This window comes from Salvelinus namaycush, chromosome 24 (genome assembly GCF_016432855.1).
Source record: "Salvelinus namaycush isolate Seneca chromosome 24, SaNama_1.0, whole genome shotgun sequence".
NCBI lineage: Eukaryota > Metazoa > Chordata > Actinopteri > Salmoniformes > Salmonidae > Salvelinus > Salvelinus namaycush.
In genome coordinates, this window is record NC_052330.1 from 30,070,270 (window position 1) to 30,091,269 (window position 21,000).

The 21,000-nt window shown below is 41.7% G+C and overlaps 1 protein-coding gene across 1 annotated transcript in view; it reads left to right on the forward strand.

Moving 5' to 3' along the window:
* Positions 1 to 4,161: 4,161 nt before the first annotated feature.
* LOC120019386 (dynein heavy chain 8, axonemal-like) overlaps positions 4,162 to 21,000 on the forward strand; it is a 52,068-nt gene continuing 35,229 nt past the window's right edge. The window contains 38 exon segments of the mRNA XM_038962674.1: positions 4,162 to 4,317; positions 4,562 to 4,696; positions 4,847 to 4,931; positions 5,134 to 5,285; positions 5,474 to 5,663; positions 6,939 to 7,102; positions 7,238 to 7,414; positions 7,532 to 7,645; positions 7,734 to 7,841; positions 8,006 to 8,107; positions 8,195 to 8,341; positions 8,434 to 8,631; positions 8,774 to 8,850; positions 9,165 to 9,264; positions 9,370 to 9,489; positions 9,600 to 9,735; positions 9,832 to 10,019; positions 10,096 to 10,176; positions 10,295 to 10,411; positions 10,508 to 10,627; positions 11,020 to 11,161; positions 11,277 to 11,374; positions 11,468 to 11,574; positions 11,719 to 11,818; positions 11,900 to 12,021; positions 12,107 to 12,410; positions 12,853 to 12,979; positions 13,146 to 13,381; positions 13,486 to 13,590; positions 13,718 to 13,831; positions 14,814 to 14,876; positions 15,018 to 15,118; positions 16,171 to 16,308; positions 16,495 to 16,735; positions 16,919 to 17,118; positions 17,236 to 17,389; positions 20,649 to 20,812; positions 20,882 to 20,984. Coding sequence (XP_038818602.1) covers positions 4,162 to 4,317; positions 4,562 to 4,696; positions 4,847 to 4,931; positions 5,134 to 5,285; positions 5,474 to 5,663; positions 6,939 to 7,102; positions 7,238 to 7,414; positions 7,532 to 7,645; positions 7,734 to 7,841; positions 8,006 to 8,107; positions 8,195 to 8,341; positions 8,434 to 8,631; positions 8,774 to 8,850; positions 9,165 to 9,264; positions 9,370 to 9,489; positions 9,600 to 9,735; positions 9,832 to 10,019; positions 10,096 to 10,176; positions 10,295 to 10,411; positions 10,508 to 10,627; positions 11,020 to 11,161; positions 11,277 to 11,374; positions 11,468 to 11,574; positions 11,719 to 11,818; positions 11,900 to 12,021; positions 12,107 to 12,410; positions 12,853 to 12,979; positions 13,146 to 13,381; positions 13,486 to 13,590; positions 13,718 to 13,831; positions 14,814 to 14,876; positions 15,018 to 15,118; positions 16,171 to 16,308; positions 16,495 to 16,735; positions 16,919 to 17,118; positions 17,236 to 17,389; positions 20,649 to 20,812; positions 20,882 to 20,984 — 5,286 coding nt within the window.

A 21,000-nucleotide genomic window follows, 5' to 3' on the forward strand; every position in this document is an offset into this window, starting at 1 on the left:
AATCACAGTTAGCAGTAGCAGGAAAGTATGGGTCCAAGTGCCCGACGGATTACTGCTCGAGACGGTTGTATCATGCATGTTCGTTCGCGAGCGAGCGAGCCTTTAGCTTTAGGCTAGCTGTAGCTCGAGAGAGTGGCAGTTGGATTTTGAAAATTTGTTTGAAATAATGGAGTCAACCTGCTGAAACGGGCTAAACGGTAATTATAATGATATTTTAATTATCTTAGTTAGAATATTAAAACAACAGCCCGTAAATTGGCCAAACAGATAACGCTACATACCGGTGTTAATGGTGCAACCTGATCGTTATGCTAACGTTAACAAACGTTGGCTAGCTACTGTATTGTTGGTAATTGTTTTACGCATTACCTAGCTAACGTTAGATACCTTTATCTAGCTAACGTTACATAGATAACGTTAACGTTAGCTTGCTCTAACTAGCTAGCTAGCTATCGTTATGTGCAAAAAATTAACTGTTCTTACTGGTGGATTTATTTTGAAAAAAAAGCTAGCTAACATTAGCTAGCTACAGTAGGCTTTTTATTTTTTTTGTTAAGTTACTGTAACTTAGCTACGCTAGATAGTTTACGTCTAGCTAACGTTAGCTAAATAACAATGTTCTCTAACGTTAATGTTACATAATCTTCGCAAGCTAGCTTTTGATACTCTACATAAGCAATAAGGCCGAAGTGGGTGTGGTATATGGCCAATATACTACGGCTAATGACTGTTCCATACACGACGCAATGCGGAGTGCTTGGACACAGCCCTTAGCCGTGGTATATTGACAATATACCACAAAGAGGTGCCTCATTGCTATTATAAACTGGTTACCAACATATTTAGAGCAGTAAAAATAAATGTTTTGTCATACCCCTGGTATACAGTCTGACATACCACGACTGTCAGCCAATCAGCATTCAGGGCTCGAACCACCCAGTTTATAATAACATTTAGACACTAACCAATTACTTTTAGATAGCTATATATGAACCCTGGATTGCTGATGCTACAGTATGTATTGTCTATTGAGAGGCTTTGAAACCCCCTGTTGGCAATATTGACACTCCCCATTAGAAGTACGCCATATGAATTAAAGGAATTATTCAGTATTTCAATTAAAGGACAAAATTACATGTTTTTACATAAGACAGTAGCTTAACATTAGTAATTTAAAGGAAAATGTTTATTTTTATTTTTTTATTTGTATGTTTTGCTCACATAATATACAGTGCATTCGGAAAGTATTCAGACCCTTTGGCTTTTTCCACATTTTGTTACGTTACAGCCTTATTCTAAAATGGATTAAATACAAAAAAGTCCTCATAAATCTACACACAATACCTCATAATGATGAAGCAAAAACAATTTTTTTTTTTTTTTTTGCAAATGTATTAAACATAAAAACAGAAATACCTTATTTACGTAAGTATTCAGACCCTTTGCTATGAGACTCAAAATTGAGCTCAGGTGCATCCTGTTTCCATTGATCATCCTTGAGATGTTTCTACAGCTTGATTGGAGTCCACCTGTGGTAAATTCAATTGACTGGACATGATTTGGAAAGGCACACACCTGTCTATATAAGGCCCCACAGTTGACAGTGCATGTCAGAGCAAAAACCAAGACATGAGGTCGAAGGGATTTTCTGTAGAGCTCAGAGACAGGATTGTGTCGAAGCACAGATCTGGGGAAGCGTACCAAAAAATGTCTGCAGCATTGAAGGTCCCCAAGAACACAGTTGCCTCCATCATTCTTAAATGGAAGAAGTTTGGACCGCCCAACCAAACTGAACATTCAGGGGAGAAGGGCCTCGGTCAGGGAGGTGACTAAGAATCCGATGGTCACTCTGACAGAGCCCCAGAGTTCCTCTGTGGAGATGGGAGAACCTTCCAGAAGGACAAACATCTGTGCGGCACTCCAACAATCAGACCTTTATGGTAGAGTGGCCAGACGGAAGCCACTCCTCAGTAAAAGGCACATGACAGCCCGCTTGGAGTTTGCCAAAAGGCCCCTAAAGACTCTCAGACCATGAGAAACAAGATTCTCTGGTCTGATAAAACCAAGATTGAACTCTTTGGCCTAAATGCCAAGCCTCACGTCTGGAGGAAACCTGGCACCATCCCTACAGTGAAGCATGGTGGTGACAGCATCATGCTGTGGGGATGTTTTTCAGCGGCAGGCATGGAAGACTAGTCAGGATTGAGGGAAAGATGAACGGAGCAAAGTACAGAGAGATCCTTGATGAAAACCTGATCCAGAGCGCTCAGGCCCTCAGACTGTGGCAAAGGTTCACCTTCCAACAGGACAACAACCCTAAGCATACAGCCAAGACAACGCAGGAGTGGCTTCGTGGACAAGTCTCTGAATGTCCTTGAGTAGCCCAGCCAGAGTCTGGACTTAAACCCGATCTAACATCTCTGGAGAGACCTGAAAATAGCTGTGCAGCGACGCTCCCCATTCAACCTGACAGAGCTTGAGAGGATCTGCAAAGAAGAATGGGAGAAACTCCCCAAATACAGGTGTACCAAGCTTATAGTTTCATACCCAAGAAGACTCGAGGCTGCCAAAGGTGTTTCAACAAACTACTGAGTAAAGGGTCTGAATATCAAATCAAATCAAGTTTATTTTATATAGCCCTTCGTACATCAGCTAATATCTTGAAGTGCTGTACAGAAACCCAGCCTAAAACCCCAAACAGCAAGCAATGCAGGTGTAGAAGCACGGCGGCTAGGAAAAACTCCCTAGAAAGGCCAAAACCTAGGAAGAAACCTAGAGAGGAACCAGGCTATGAGGGGTGGCCAGTCCTCTTCTGGCTGTGCCGGGTGGAGATTATAACAGAACATGGCCAAGATGTTCAAATGTTCATAAATGACCAGCATGGTCAAATAATAATCAGGAGTAAATGTCAGTTGGCTTTTCATAGCCGATCATTAAGAGTATCTCTACCGCTCCTGCGGTCTCTAGAGAGTTGAAAACAGCAGGTCTGGGACAGGTAGCACGTCCGGTGGACAGGTCAGGGTTCCATAGCCGCAGGCAGAACAGTTGAAACTGGAACAGCAGCAAGGCCAGGTGGACTGGGGACAGCAAGGAGTCATCATGCCCGGTAGTCCTGACGCATGGTCCTAGGGCTCAGGTCCTCCGAGAGAGAGAAAGAAAGAGAGAAGGAGAGAATTAGAGAGAGCATACTTAAATTCACACAGGACACTGGATAAGACAGGAGAAGTACTCCAGATATAACCAACTGACCCTAGCCCCCCGACACATAAACTACTGCAGCATAAATACTGGAGGCTGAGACAGGAGGGGTCAGGAGACACTGTGGCCCCATCCGATGATACCCCCGGACAGGGCCAAACAGGAAGGATATAACCCCACCCACTTTGCCAAAGCACAGCCCCCACACCACTAGAGGGATAACTTCAACCACCAACTTACCATCCTGAGACAAGGCCGAGTATAGCCCACAAAGATCTCCACCACAGCACAAACCAAGGGGGGGCGCCAACCCAGAATACTTATGTAAATGTGATATTTCAGTTTATTTTGTATAAATTTGCAAACATTTAAAAAAAATCTGTTTTTGCTTTGTCGTTATGGGGTATTGTGCGTTATTGTGGAAAAAAAGGATTTAATCAATTTTAGAACAAGGCTGTAACGTAACTGACTAAAATGTAACAACATGTGGAAAAAGTCAAGGGGTCTGAATACTTTCCGAATGCAGTGTAATTTAAAAGTATGCATGAAGGTTTCTGTAATAGAATAAATGTGACAAAAATAAATGTAGACAATCAATTAATTTCTATAGCGTCCAAAAATATTTTTTACATTTGTGGGGAGTGCCAAGATGGAGGCATGGTGGCTACAACACAGCGCCCCCTATTTGTGATCTAGTGTATATGTAAATCATAGACACTAACATTACCAGTGACCCCTATCGTTCAATAAAGCTAGTTAAATTAACGTTATTATTACCAACAATCTAAAGGTAGTCCTCAAGTGCAGGGATGGGATTTCTCCTGATTAATCTGGAATTTCTTATTTTCTGACATTTATCATCCATTCAAATAAAGCAACAGACCTATCCTCTAGCCAAAATCCTGATTTTGTTGATTTACTATGTTTTCCTGACTCCTGAATCACATTCTTGCAGATGAAAAGATGAGTGGAACCAGTCACCCAGATAGCACAGGTGACCCTAGCCCCATGGCTGACAACGTGCCCACAGATCGAGGTGCTGGAGGCCGGCGGGGCAGCAAGTTCCATCGATCTGGTAGTTGTGTCCAGGCTGTGCAGGAGACCATGAAGGAGAAGCAGGTCTGTTGGATGAATAGTCATGGAGGAATTAGAGTTGAGAACAAGAAGTGATGAGAACTTGTTCAATGACGGTTCAGCTGCCCAGGCCTATGCGCTCACAAAGTCACAATTGTAGCTGCTATCACTTCATAGTATAATACATTGTTTTACTGTGGGCTGCTACAGTCCCACCTTACACTCTGTTTGCCTGATGTGCACAGTACACCACCCCATTTAGAGTAACGTTGAGGCTTTGTTCTTTCAGGCCAGGTACAAGGAATCAAGAGAAGCTCGAAAGAAGCTACTTACCCCTGGGCACAAATACATCTTTGAGATCTTGGCTGACAGGCTCTCCCTCGAACTACAAGCAGTAGAAGAGTTTGTTTTAGATGCTCCTTCTGTGAGTAGAACTGTAATTGATATGAATCCCAACAAGCTGTTGAGGTTCCCTATGAATTGTTGTTGTCTGGTCAAATTCTTTAACCTTTACCTGCTTGATGAACAACAAAGATCTGAGATATCTTGTAGACACTCTGCTTCCCCCCCACAGTTGGCACCATTTGATGATTTTTTTGCCAAAGGAGGAAGTAAAACCATCGCATTTGTCTACCAAGAGACAGAAGTCCCAGGAATAGGTGAATGAAGGATGATTACCTCTGTATTTCTTCATTACATAAAATGCGTACTATAGAGCCACAGTGGCACCAAGACATTATTGTTATTCATAGATTTTTGTGAAATAGATATGGAACATTTTATTGTCTGTTTATGTCACCTTTCACTCTGACCCAGACCTTTTAAATGGCGCAAGTTCAATTCAATTTTATTTTCTTTTAGAGTGTGGACGCACCTTTCCTGGAACTGCAAAAGGAGCCATAATAATGAGACTATTTTTAGCCAATTTGTCTGAGACATGTCTGACAGGATTGTGCCCATTCTTTGTACGAACTAAAATTGACGTTCCTGTCAATATAAAAAACATACATGAGGTGAGATATTCTATGGAAAATCTACAGAAGGTAGAGACTTCTGAACTGAAGGACTAAGATTTTGTATTTTGTACATATAATCTATGATAGCCTCATAATAGGTCCATATTGAATACATAAGAATGCTCTAATCATGAGTTTTCTGACTGTTAATGTTTGGTCAATTTCCATTCCCTTTCTTTTTGTAGGAGATTTATTTTTCTATGCTGGATGCCGCTGAGGGTCTATTAAAAGGCACCAGGAATCTGTTGTCAAAGATTATGATGCCAGCTGTCTGTGCAACAGAAAACTGGGGTGCCTTGAATCAGTCGAAACATGGAGAGAAGGATAAACAAAACTTCAAAGACACAATCACCCGTTATATTCATTTCCTAGATGGTGAGAGAGTTACAATAATAAAACAAAATTGTGCACACACACTACTGTTCAAAAGTTTGGGGTCACTTAGAAATGTCCTTGTCTTTGAAAGAAAAGCACATTTTTTTGTCCATTAAAATAACAACAAATTGATCAGAAATACAGTGTAGACATTGTTAATGTTGTAAATGACTATTGTAGCTGGAAACGGCAGATTTTTTTATGTAATATCTACATAGTCGTACAGAGGCCCATTATCAGCAACCAAGAAATTGCCAAGAAACTGAAGATCTCGTACAACACTGTGTACAACTCCCTTCACAGAACAGCACAAACTGGCACTAACCAGAATAGAAGTCCTCAACTGGCAGCTTCATTAAATAGTAAGTAGAAAAGATTAAGATGGGCAAAAGAACAGACATCGGACAGAGGAACTCTGCCTAGAAGGCCAGCATCCCAGAGTCGCCTCTTCACTGTTGACGTTGAGACTGGTGTTTTGCGGGTACTATTTAATGAAGCTGCCAGTTGAGGACTTGTGAGGCGTCTGTTTCTGAAACTAGACACTCTAATGTACTTGTCCTCTTACTCAGTTGTGCACCGGGGTCTCCCACTCCTTTCTATTCTGGTTAGAGCCAGTTTGCTCTATTCTGTGAAGGGAGTAGTACACAGCGTTATACGAGATCTTCAGTTTCTCGGCAATTTCTCACATGGAATAGCCTTAATTTCTGAGAACAACAATAGACTGATGAGTTTCAGAAGAAAGTACTTTGTTTCTGGCCATTTTGAGCCTGTAATCGAACCCACAAATGCTGATGCTCCAGATACTCAACTAGTCTAAAGAAGGCCAGTTTTATTGCTTCTTTAATCAGAACAACAGTTTTCAGCTGTGCTAACATTATTGCAAAAGGGTTTTCTAATGGTCAGTTAGCCTTTTAAAATCATAAACTTGGATTAGCTAAAACAACATGCCATTGGAACACAGGAGTGATGGTTGCTGATAATGGGCCTCGGTACGCCTATGTAGCTAAACATCTGCCATTTCCAGCTTCAATAGTTATTTACAACATTAACAATGTCTACACTGTGTTTCTGATCAATTTGATGTTATTTTAATAGACAAAAAGTTAGCTTTCCTTTCAAAAACAAGGACATTTCTAAGTGACCCCAAACTTTTGAACGGTAGTGTAGTAGGCCTACAGCATCATTCAATTATTATTTTCTGCATGATTTTGAGCTGACAAGTTGAGTCAGTTTGTTAAACGTAGGCAACACTTTGATTTGTATGATGTACTGCAGGAATGCAAGCATGCATTGAAGGCACTGTTCAACTGAAGACGGCCTCAAACATTGAATTCTCCAGGCTGGTATCCTTTGAAGACGTAAAAGCAGCAGCAGCAGATGTTGACATGGTGCATCAACTCGAGGAAGCGTTGATGATGTGGTACAAACAGATTGAGCAGGTACGACATAGTATGACTGTCTATGTACTATGAACCTACACATACTGTAACACAGCACAAATGTGAAAAAATGTACTTACCGATCCATAGTACTTCAAGTCTTCTGTTCTTCAACTTTATTTCTATGACCCCCAGGTCCTTACAGAGAGTGATCAAATGAGGAAAGAAGCTGATGCCTCAGGACCTTTGACTGAGTTAGAGCACTGGAAGAGAATGTCGGCCAAGTTCAACTCTATCATTGAGCACATCAAGGGCCCCGAGTGCAAGGCCGTGGTCAATGTACTCAATATCAACCGCTCCAAGACTCTAAAGGTACTATCATCACTTGGCTGTCTTCCTGAAGTGGCAATGAAAATGAAATGTTTACCATTACATGCTCCAACAAAATGTTGACATGTTCCTGTTGTTGGTACTTATTATTTACTTTAGTTGTGGAGAGAGCTGGATGCCAGAATAACCGACTGTGCCAACGAGGCAAAGGATAATGTGAAATTCCTGTACACCCTCGAAAAAGTCTGCCAACCTCTCTACAACTGTGACCCGGTAAATAAGATGATTAATTAGTCTTCATTATTCTGATTTGAAAGGTTTTATTCTAATTGATTTCACAAGTGAACATGTTTGATTTCAGGTCACCATGGCCAAGAGCATTCAGAACCTTATCAATGCCATTCGAATGATCCACAGTGTCTCACAATATTACAATACATCTGAACGAATGACTTCACTCTTTATCAAAGTAAGTACTTTCTCTGTATTCCATCAGAGATAATAAAAAAGTTAATGGAATTATTAATTCTTAAACAAATTACCCACTTGGCTTTATCAACTATGGGAACTGACATGGAATTGAATTGGAGCACATGTATTTAAAGCTTGGTTGTTGTAATATTTGTCACTCAGGTCACAAATCAGATGGTTACAGCATGTAGAGCATACATTACTGACAACGGCACCTCCGGAATTTGGGAACAGGATACACAAGACATCATCAAAAAGATACAGGTGATTGATGATGGCATCAAAAATATGGTCAATTCTACCCCTGATTTACACTAGGTTTGAGTTTTGACCATTTTTGGGGGTTCATAGGACTGTATCTACTTGTTCCGGGAGTATCAGTCCTGCTTCCACAAGACAAAGAAACAAACCCTGGAGAGGCCTGGGGAGAAACCCTTTGAGGTGTCAGAGATGTACATCTTTGGCAAGTTTGAGGGTTTCTGCAAGAGACTGGAGAAGGTGTGTACCTCATTAATGCAGCCAACCTTTTCCATAAAAAAACAGAAGGCCTGCTGCTATACATTTGAGATTCATTTCTTTCTTGTTTTCAGATCACTCGGATGATCACAGCAGTAAAGACCTTCTCTGTCCTGGGACAGTCCACCATTGAGGGTATAGACACTCTGGCTTCCAAGTTCCAGAACATCTACTTGACCATGAAGAAGAAGCAGTATGACATCCTGGCCCCCAGAAAAGCAGAGTTTGAGGTGGACTTTGCAGAGTTCATGGTTCAGATAAGCAACCTCGAGGCATGTTTTATTCAACTTGGTTTGAGTAGATGAGTCTAAACTGCTTTGTTTTGTTTGTAGGCAAAGAAAAGCTCACAGCTCAACATGTTGTCAGAGTTCTAATTCCTAATTCTATGATGTTGTCGTCCTTTATCTTCTTTAGAACCAGCTCCAGATGTTCATGAATTCCTGTTTCTCCAAAATCCTCTCGTCTCAGCATGCCTTGTTTTTTCTGAAAAGGTAGAAAATATCACTCAAACAATTTTACTAAAAATAAGACCGGGTTCTCCCCAGGATTTTAGGGGGCAGTCAGTGCCCTACTTTCGACTCAGATATTTTTGAGTTTTTTTAACACCTGTAACCGCCATTCCCTGCAATCTAGAGCCTTACATGATAGCAAATAAAGTATATACCAGCACCACTCTTATATTCTTTGGGTAGAGCCATGTAAGAGTAGTCTACCTCACAAATGGAATTAGCATGCTGGTATATTTAACATTTTCAGAACCAACTATGGAAATGTTACTTTGACATATATTTGTTATTGTCTGTAGATTTCAGAAGCTGAACATGCCCTGTCTAAAGACAGAAGTCTCAAGCACAGTTGGGCTTATTCTTCAGCACTACGTCTCAGAGCTGGAGTCTGTCAAGAAGGTATGTTTATAAATGTAATCCTTAGTCCTAAAAATGGTCAGATAGTCTATAGGCACAGACGCATTATGGATCAGACTTGAGCACAGTTTTTCTTTATCCATGCAGCTCTACCAGATTCACAGAGAGGACCCTCCATTGGCAAGGAACATGCCCCCTATAGCAGGCAAAGTCCTCTGGATCAGACAGCTCTACAGGAGCATACAGGAACCCATACACTACATCGAGGTAGGTTCAAACTTCACAACATGACCTGTAAGATTTCTCTTACAGTTTCAGAAATCTACTAAGAATTTAATCTACTGAGAAACAACACTAACTGTGAACACTTTCTATAGAAAAACTCAGAGATCCTGTCGAGTCCAGAGGGAAAGGACGTGGTGAGAATGTACAACCGGACTGCAGCTGTGTTTGTGGAGTTTGAGCTTCTCTATCACAGAGCCTGGATGAGGGAGGTCTCACAGCTCCAATACGGTCAGTAGCCTATCCATTTATCTGATCTGATCTGAATTCATTTATTTTTCTCATATTTCACAAAATATGCATGTCTTTCCCCTTCTTTGATAACAGCTTTACAAGCAACCTTATTAGTCCGCCACATGGACACAGGAAAACTACTTGTCAACTTCGATCCCAAAATCACGGAGATAGTGCGAGAGACAAAGTGCATGCTGAAGATGGGTCTGGAGGTTCCTGATCAGGCTCTGCGTCTGGTCAAGACAGAGTGGTCGATGAAAGCCAACAAACTTCGACTGGAGGTAATATCCTAGACAATGCAGAGTCACAGACATTAAATTAATTGATTAACCATATTGCCCAGATTTATTATTGCAGACTTTACTGTGCAACTACGAGGCCACCTGTGAGAAAATACCTGCAGTTTTCTACAACCTGATGGCATCCAAGATAAAAAATGTAAGAAAGTTAAAATGGTCTAAAATACAGTATGATCCCTTGAAGGAGAAATGGCACTGTTTGGAGACTAGCTAGTATTACCTCATAAAGTCATTTCTGTTGTTTGTGGTCACTTTAGGTCGAGTCTGTGCTTCGCCATGGCTTGGTGTTACTCAACTGGTCATCTCTCATCTTGGACAACTTCTTTCATAATGTTGACACCGCCATGTCTGAACTTAACCATCTCCTAAAGAAGGTACACTGAAAATACTGCTGTAATCATTGTGGAGCATTTAGTTCAAATTTAATACTTGTTGCTGAGTCGTGCGCTCTGCTTTGTGTTTATCTTCAGGTGCGAGACATCTGTGAGATGCACATTGATGCCGTCGTTCAAGACATCTCAGAGACTGTGCTGATCGATCTCCCAGAGGACAGGCCCTCGTCACTGCAAGTCCTCATCAGAACCAACGAGGTATGCCCATCTAATGGGCGGCAGGTAGCCTAGCATTTATGAGCATTGGGCCCGTAACCGAAAGGTTACTGGTTCGAATCCCCTAGCCGACTTGGTGAACAATCTGCCGATGTGGTCTTGGAGCAAGGCACTCAAATTATGTAAATGCAATGGGGAGACCTCAGTGTACAGTTTACTTTAGTTTATTGGACTTTCAACATTATTGCAGGTTTTTAAAAACAGTTGTTACTTTGCTGTTATTATAACATAAATATTGAATAAATAAGACAAGGTTTTATAATTCCTAATCGTTAATTACAGCTTTAATCAGTTGCTATGACCGCCCCCTAAGCACTACCTGCTTGTCAGATTTCTTATTCTTACCATGAAATTGCTATGACTCTGTTTTGTAGAACCAGTCAAAGGAGTGGGCAGACATTTTGGACCACAAAAGCAGACATGTTGAAGAGGCAGTGAAGGAGCTGATTGAGATATTCAATACTATTTACGAGTCAAAAGAAGTCAAGAAACCTGTGGAAGTACCAATTGTTAAAGGTATTTCATGAAAAACCCTGTAAAGAACCAGAAACTCTTTAACATCTCATCCCATCAACATACTCATATATAAACATCCTCATCAAATTTAAATGTAACTCATTTTGTATTCCAGAGCGGAAGAATGTGGCATTCTCAGAAGAAGTTAACACCTCCATTGATGATGATCATAGTGATGACAAAGAATCTGAGAAAGAAGATGACTTTGAGAAGGTAAGTATCTTCCTGCACTGACTCCACCAAAATATACTGTACATTTGTGAGAACAGGACACTTCAATGCTTTAAGCAACAATCCTGATCCTAGGAGTGCAAAGAGATGTACGCCTGGTTCAGCACAAAGCTACTTGACGCCTTGGTCAAAGCAACAAGGTTATCTCTGGACACTTTGAAAAGAAGAATCTTCGTTGCAACGTAAGTATGCATGAGTTGTCATATAGAGTATTATCCCTTGGTTTAGCTGAAAGAGATGCATTGCAGCCGTATAGTGCAAAATGTTGGCCTGATATTCTAATTTGGAGTGTAAAGATTTTTAAAGAGTCTTACTTCTCTGTTCAGCTTGTCAGCAAGAAAGGGACGTTTCAGCCAATCACAACCAAGCACAGAGGAGCTGGTGACTTTTATCAAATCCGAAGTCCACCTGACCATACCCAACGTGGTAAGTTCATTTTAGATTCAATTTGAAATAACAAGGTCCCAAATCAATGTTATATAATTACATTTTTACATTTTGCACCAGGTGATGGTGCCCAGTTTGGATGACATCCAGCAGGCCATCAACCGACTGGTCCACCTGGTGCTGGAGGTGAGCCGGGGAGTGGCCCGTTGGGGACAGGAGCACCACCATGAAGACAAGCGCAAGTCTGGCAGTAAGAATCAGCCACCATCTTATCTTACCACTAAACACATATTGTACATTTCTCCACTTGGGAAAATTCACTGTTAGAATTAGGAATCATACAACTTCCCAGGAAATCAAATACTCTATTTTGCAGAGTTCTTTGAATTGTGTTGACATTGATTACACAATGAGTATTGATGACATGAATGAGTATTTAACTTGAGTTGTTTTCTCAGCAGGGAAGCTGAAGAACTTCTATCAGAGCGTAGCTGAACACAAGGACATTTGTAAGCTGGTGGTCCTCCTCACATCAGCAGTCAACTCTCTGAGGAAACCGGCCAGTGATGTTCTCAAGCAGTTCCATCCCTTCAAGGTGGTCTGGGCCGAGGACAGACAGATTAAGGTCAAGGTGTGTCAGTGCAAGTTACAAACTTTTTTTCTAGTTACTATTTGCTTGTTTACTACTAAGTAAGTTGGCATGTAATATAATATTTTGGTGGGTGCTGATATTTGTCCTATTTCACACATGTGCAAGTTTGTATTATACGCATGTGTGAACTGGAAACGTATTATTATTTTTTTTGTATATCCCAACTTCCTCTGAGACACCTTCAGAGATTGGGGTCACGGCCAGGGTCAGCCATTATCAACGTAGACCCTGGAGTAATTAGGGTTAAGTGACTTGCTCAAGGGCACATAGACAGATTTGGGAATTCGAACAAGTAACCTTTCGGATACTGGCCCAACACTATAATCGCTAGGCTACCTGCCGCCCATATTCGGTGCAACTGTTTTTTGGTGTTTTTTTTCCTTCTCTCTAACCTATGGAGTCTGAACTATTCTCTGAATAGGAGTTCATGGACAACAACCCCTACCTGACTCAGATCAAGTCTGAAATTCTGCACTATGTGGCATTCGAACAGGAGATTGATGAAATCAAGCCTACCATTATTTTGGGGTGCATTGAAATGTCAACAGGTATGGCGTTTACGAACTAGGCCTTTAACTTATGAAGGCTTAATGAAACCTTCATAAGCCCTTTATAAGGCCTACATACTGTAAATGCTTCACAAGTCTTTGATACTTTGTAAACCACAAATAATTAGCTAGCTATTTATTTTGTGATCATTTCCCTTTCTCGTAGCTCCGCTGAAGATGTCTCTGACAGTCGAGGCAAAGGCCTGGAAGAAGCTCTTGTGCAAGTACCTGAATGAGCAGTACAAAAAGAAAATGATGGAGATCATGACTTTCACTGGAGAACACCTGAAAAAGCTCTCCAGGCCTATCGCAGACCTGGAGGATGTGCGTTTCGCCATGGAAGCCCTGTCCAAAATACGAGACTCTGAGATCAAGATAGACATGACCCTGGGACCCATTGAGGTATAAGTCAAACTATGGCTTGTGATTTGTGGATTGCAATGGTAGAAGATTTCACAGGCACATTTGTTAAGTACTTTTCTCATACTATCTGTGATGTCTGCTAGGAAGCCTATGGGATTCTGAATAGATTTGAAGTGGAGGTGACCAAAGAGGAAGCGGAGGGGGTGGATACTCTCAGATACTCCTTCATCAAACTGCAGTCCAAAGCGGTCCGTTGTAATGGTTAACTACTATACATTTATCCTATGGAATAACTCATGTTTGCAACTCAGTTGTAGATGTTTGACGAATTACCTACGGTATTATGGCGTCAAAATAACAATTTTGCTTCCCCAGAGATCAGTGCAAGACGAGCTGGTTCGTGTGCAGCCCAAGTTCAAACGGAACCTGTTGGAATCAGTCACCGTTTTCCAAAAGGATGTTGTGATGTTTACAGACCAGTATGAACTGGTAAAGAAGAAATACACACATTGTATTGTATTTATTTACTTCAGTTACCATACAGTGCATTCGGAAAGTATTCAGACCCCTTCCCTTTTCCCACATTTTCTTATGTTACAGCCTTATTCTAAAATGGAATGAAATATTTTTTTAATTTTTTTATTTTAGCAGATGTATTAAAAATAAAAAACGGAAATACCTTATTTACATAAGTATTCAGACCCTTTACTATGAGACTTGAAATTGAGCTCAGGTGCATCCTGTTTCCATTGATCATCCTTGAGATGTTTCTACAACTTGATGTCCACCTATGGTAAATTTAATTGTTTGGACATGATTTGGAGGCACACACCTGTCTAAATAAGGTCCCACAGTTGACAGTGCATGTCAAGCCATGACGTTGAAGGACAGAATTGTGTTGAAGCACAGATCTGGGGAAGGGTACCAAAACATATCTGCAGCATTGAAGGTCTCCAAGAACACAGTGGCCTCCATCATTCTTAAATGGAAGAAGTTTGGAACCACCAAGTGCTGGCCGCCCGGCCAAACTGAGAAATCGGGGGCGAAGGGCCTTGGTCAGGGAGGTGACCAAGAACCCGATGGTCACTCTGACAGAGCTCCAGAGTTCCTCTGTGGAGATGGGATAACCACCCAGAAGGACAACCATCCAATCAAGTTGTAGAAACATCTCAAGGATGATCAATGGAAACAGGATGCATCTGAGTTCAATTTCGAGTCTCATAGCAAAGGGTCTGAATACTTATGTAAATATGGTATTTCTGTTTTTCATTGTTAATAAAAAAATAAATAAATTGAAAAACCAGTTTATGCTTTGCCATTATGGGATATTGCGTGTAGATTGATGAGGAAAATGTTCATTTAATACATTTTAGAATAAGGCTATAACGTAACAAAATGCTGAAAAAGTAAAGGGGTCTGAATAATTTCCGAATGCACTGTAGGTCATTCTTGGGGTCATTGTTTGTTGCAGGAAGGCCCAATGGTGCCTGGGATAATTCCCAACGAGGCCAGCACCAGGCTGCAAATCTGCCAGGTAACACTTACACACATATCACTACATCACACACACACGTCTTTCACATGACGCGTATAGACACACACAAAAGGGTTTTACAGCAAGTAATCTTCACAGATGTGTTGCATGCGTCATGGTGTTTTTCCTCCATATTTTCAGGCCAGATTTGACGACCTGTGGAGGAAATTTATCACCTACTCGTCAGGAGAGCAGCTCTTTGGTTTACCAGTCACAGATTATGAGGCTCTGCAAAAAACACGGTACACTGTAATGGATGTTATTCACCATAGACTTACACTCAGTGGTTAGTTTATTAGGTACACCCATTTAGTACTGGGTCAGACCCCCCTTTGCCTCCAGAACAGCTTGAATTCATCAGAGCATGGAAATGTTCCTCAATTTGTATCAAGGTAACTAACTTGTGACAGGAGGAAAACATTCCCCACACCGTTACACCACCGCTACCAGCCAGTACCGTAGACAGGATGGGGCCATGGACTCCATGGACTCATGCTACTTACGCCAAATTTTGACTCTGCCATCAGCATGACGCAACAGGAACCAGGATTCTTTAGACTCGGCAATGTTTTTCCACTCCTCAATTGTCCAGTGTTGGTGATCTCGTGCCCACTGGAGCCACTTCTTGTTTTTAGCTGATATGAGTTGAATCCGGTGTGGTCGTCTGCTGCAATAGCCCATCCGTGACAAGGACCGAGTTTTGCATTCCGAGATCCCGTTCTGCACACCACTGTTGTACTGCGCCCACCTGTTAGCTTACACAATTCTTGCCATTCTTCTTCGAACTCTCATCAACAAGCTGTTTTCGCCCACAGGACTGCCGCTGATTGGATGTTTTTAGTTTGTCGCACCATTCTCTGTAAACCCTAGACACTGTCGTGTGTGAAAAACCAAGGAGGCCGGATGTTTCTGAGATACTAGAACTGGCGTGCCTGGCACAGACGATCATACCACTCTCAATGTTCAATCGAACAGTAACTGAATGCCTCAATGGATCTCTGCCTGCTGTATCTAGCACACCACGGCCACGTGACTCACTGTCTGGAGCTAACCATTTTCGTAAACTGGGTGGTGTACCTAATAAACTGGACACTGAGTGTATATACAGTACACCACATATACAGACATACTTATAGGTAATCTAGGTTTATATACAATACATCATTGGTTGCAACTTGTAGAACAATGATATCACTGAAATAATGAATGTCTATGATGTTCAACACTCCTTGTTTCATCAACAGTGTAGATAGATGACACGATAAAGATGATCCTATTTCTTTTTTCACCATAGAAAAGAGCTGAGTTTACTCCAGAAGTTGTATGGACTCTATGACACAGTGATGGCCAAAATTAGTGGATACTACGACATTCTGTGGACAGAGGTGGACATTGAGGCGATCAATGCAGAGCTTTTGGACTTCCAGAATAGGTACTGTACTTTTGCTGTCGTGTTATATTTCTGCTGATTCAGAATGACCTTGTTGTTTCCTTTCTGTATTCATTAGGGTGCAAAATGAAAATGAGTGTGTTTTATTGGACAGTACCTTCCTGTTTCCCTCTGTTTTTTTTTTTTTGTCTACTATTGTTGAGATGTAATAGATCGTTTGTCCACTAGGTGTAAGAAGCTGCCCAAAGGCCTGAAGGACTGGCAGGCATTTTTGGACCTGAAGAAGAGGATCGACGACTTCAGCGAGTCCTGCCCCCTGCTGGAGATGATGGCCAACAAGGCCATGAAGCAGAGGCACTGGGACCGCATCACTGGTCTGACGGGCAAAAAGTTTGAGGTGGAGTCAGACACTTTCGCCCTGCAGAACATCATGGAGGCAAACCTGTTGAAATACAAGGAGGACATCGAGGTTAGTGTTATAATAAACAATTCAGTTAAATATTTATTACAGGAAAATCCATGATGATGCATGTTTGCTTATATTTGTTATTTACAGGCTTAAAGCATGATTTAATCTTTGATGTAGTGTTTCTGTAGTGGTCTTCCCCACTGTTTGACATGTTAACTGTCATGTCTTGTTGTGCCACCTCAGGATATCTGCATCTCGGCGGTCAAGGAGAAGGACATCGAGGCCAAGCTGGCCCAGGTGGTGGATGTATGGTCCAGTCAGTCTCTGAGTTTCATGACCTTCAAGGGCCGAGGAGAGCTGATGCTGAAAGGTACAGAGACCTCTGAGATAGTCGCTACCATGGAGGACAGTTTGATGCTGCTGGGATCATTGCTGAGCAACAGGTATGAACAACTGACTTGGCTATAGATAATGACCTTCAGTTGATCAAAGTCAGGTTTTGTTGTTGGTAGAATGGTAATGCTGCCAGAATCTTACCTTGCCCTTATATCTTTGCATAGATACAATGCTCCATTCAAGAAAGACATTCAGAACTGGGTCTTCAAGCTGTCTACTTCATCTGACATTATTGAGCAGTGGCTTATCGTCCAGAACCTGTGGGTGTATTTGGAGGCTGTGTTCGTGGGAGGTGACATTGCCAAACAACTGCCACAGGTACTGCACAACTGCCCATCTGCATATTAGCAAAACATTTGATTTATGCATCTTGATCATATAAAAGATCTCCACACTGTATTAACTCAGCTCTTGTCTAACAAAACATAAGGAATATTGCACAATATTCAAACATACATTCAAAAGCTTGGACACACCTACTCTTTAAAGGGTTTTTCTTTATTTTTTACTATTTTCTACATTGTAGAATAATAGTGAAGACATTAAAACTATGAAATAACACATATGGAATCATGTAGTAACCAAAAAAGTGTTACGCAAATCAAAATATATTTTAGATTTTAGATTCTTCAAAGTAGCCACCCTTTGCCTTGATGACAGCTTTGCAGAATCTTGGCAGTCTCTCAACCAGCTTCATGAGGAATGCTTTTCCAACAGTCTCTAAGGAGTTCCCACATATGCTGAGCACTTGTTGGCTGCTTTTCCTTCACTCTGCGGTCCAACTCATCCCAAACCATCTCATCTGATGCAGCACCATCACTCTCCTTCCTTCTTGGTCAAATAGGCCTTACACAGCCTGGAAATGTGTTTTGGGTCATTGTCCTGTTGAAAAAATAATTATAGTCCCACTAAGCGCAAACCAGATGGGATGGCGAGTCACTGCAGAATGCTGTGGTAGCCATGCTGGTTAAGTTTGCCTTGAATTCTAAATAAATCACTGACCATGTCACCAGCAAAGCACCCCAACACACCTCCTCCTCCATGCTTCACGGTGGGAACCACACATGCAGAGATCATCTGTTCACCTACTCTGCGTCTCACAAAGACACAGCGGTTGGAACCAAAAATCGCACATTTGGACTCATCAGACCAAAGCACATATTTCCTCCGGTCTAATGTCCATTTCTCGTGTTTCTTGGCCCAAGCAAGTCTCTTCTTCTTATTTGTGTCCTTTAGTAGTGGTTTATTTGCAGCAATTCGACCATGAAGGCCAGATTCACGCAGTCTCCTCTGAACAGTTGATGTTGAGATGTGTCTGTTACTTGAACTCTGTGAAGCATTTATTTGGGCTGCTATCTCAGGTGCAGTTAACTCTAATGAACTTATCCTCTTCAGCAGAAGTAACTCTGGGTCTTCCTTTCCTGTGGCGGTCCTCATGAGATCCAGTTTCATCATAGCGCTTGATGGTTTTTGCGACTGCACTTGAAGGAACTTTAAAAGTTCTTGAAATTTTCCGGATTGACTGACATTCATGTCTTTTCTCTTTGCTTATTTGAGCTGTTCTTGCTATAATATGGACTTGGTCTTTTACTAAATAGGACTGTCTTCTGTATACCGCCCCTACCTTGTCACAACACAACTGATTGGCTCAAACACATTAACAAGGCACGCCTGTTAATTGAAATGCATTCCAGGTGACTACCTCATGAAGCTGGTTGAGAGAATGCCAAGAGTGTGCAAAGCTGTCATCAAGGCAAAGGGTGGCTACTTTGAAGAATCTCAAATATAAAATATAGTTTGATTTGTTTAACAGTTTTTTGGTTACTACATGATTCCATATGTGTTTTTTCATAGTTTTGAGGTCTTTGCTATTATTCTAGAATGTGGAAAATAGTAAGATTAAAGAACAACCCTTGAATGAGTAGGTATGTCCAAATTTTGACTGGTACTGTACAGTCGTGGCCAAAAGTTTTGAGAATGACACAAATTTAAATTTTCACAAAGTTTGCTGCTTCAATGTCTTTAGATATTTTTGTCAGATGTTACTATGGAATACTGAAGTATAATTACAAGCATTTCATAAGTGTCAATGGCTTTTATTGACAATTACATGAAGTTGATGCAAAGAGTCAATATTTGCAGTGTTGACCCTTCTTTTTCAAGACCTCTGCAATCCACCTTGGCATGCTGTCAATTAACTTCTGGGCCACATCCTGACTGATGGCAGCCCATTCTTGCATAATCAATGCTTGGAGTTTGTCGGAATTTGTGGTTGTTGTCCACCCGCCTCTTGAGGATTGACCACAAGTTCTCAATGGTATTAAGGTCTGGGGAGCTTCCTGGCCATGGACCCAAAATATCTATGTTTTGTTCCCCGAGCCACTTAGTTATCACTTTTGCCTTATGGCAAGGTGCTCCATCATGCTGGAAAAGGCATTGATTGTAACCAAACTGTTCCTGGATGGTTGGGAGAAGTTGCTCTCTTAGGCAAAATTGTGAGTGAGCCCACTCCCTTGGCTGAGAAGCAATCCCCACACATGAATGGTCTCAGGATGCTTTACTGTTGGCATGACACAGGACTGATGGTAGCGCTCACCTTGTTTTCTCCGGACAAGCTTTTTTCTGGATGCCCCAAACAATCGGAAAGGGGATTCATCAGAGAAAATGACTTTACCCCAGTCCTCAGCAGTCCAATCCCTGTACCTTTTGCAGAATATTAGTCTGTCCCTGATGTTTTTCCTGGAGAGAAGTGGCTTCTTTGCTGCCCTACTTGACACCAGGCCATCCTCCAAAAGTATTCGCCTCACTGTGCGTGCAGATGCACTCACACCTGCCTACTGCCATTCCTGAGCAATCTCTATACTGGTGGTGCCCCCATCCCGCAGCTGAATCAACTTTAGGAGACGGTTCTTGCGCTTGCTGGACTTTCCTGGGCACCCTGAAGCCTTCTTCACAACAATTGAACCGCTCTCCTTGAAGTTCTTGATGATCCGATAAATGGTTGATTTAGGTGCGATCTTACTGGCAGCAATATCCTTGCCTGTGAAGCCCTTTTTGTGCAAAGCAATGATGACGGCACGTGTTTCCTTGCAGGTAACCATGGTTGACAGAGGAAGAACAATGATTCCAAGCACCACCCTCCTTTTGAAGCTTCCAGTCTGTTATTCGAACTCAATCAGCATGACAGAGTGATCTCCAGCCTTTTCCTCGTCAACAATCACACCTGTGTTAACAAGAGAATCACTGACATGATGTCAGCTGGTCCTTTTGTGGCAGGGCTGAAATGCAGTGGAAATGTTTTTTGGAGATTCAGTTCATTTGCATGGCAAAGAGGGACTTTGCAATTAATTGCAATTCATCTGATCACTCTTCATAACTTTCTGGAGTATATGCAAATTCCCATCATAACTGAGGCAGCAGACTTTGTGAAAATTAATATTTGTGTCATTCTCAAATCTTTTGGCCACGACTGTATGTCTTCAACATTAATTAATTTTCCCAGCAATCATGTGTTGCATGCCAATATACTCTAATTTTCTGTTTCTCATTCTGATTCTGACATTTTCTCTCGCTTTAGGAAGCCAAGCGCTTCCAGAACATTGATAAGTCGTGGATCAAGATCATGCAGCGTGCCCATGAGATCCCCAACGTGGTGCAGTGCTGCGTGGGAGACGAGACCATGGGTCAGCTGCTGCCTCACCTCCAGGAGCAGCTGGAGCTTTGCCAGAAGTCTCTCACTGGGTACGGATAAAGACTGTTTAGCATTAGCAGCTTACTCTTTCAACTGACAACGTTACTTGGCCTCAACAGGTACCTGGAGAAAAAGAGGCTCCAGTTCCCCAGGTTCTTCTTTGTGTCTGATCCCTCCCTTTTGGAAATCCTGGGACAAGCTAGCGATCCACACACAATTCAGGTAACAACAGCTCTTA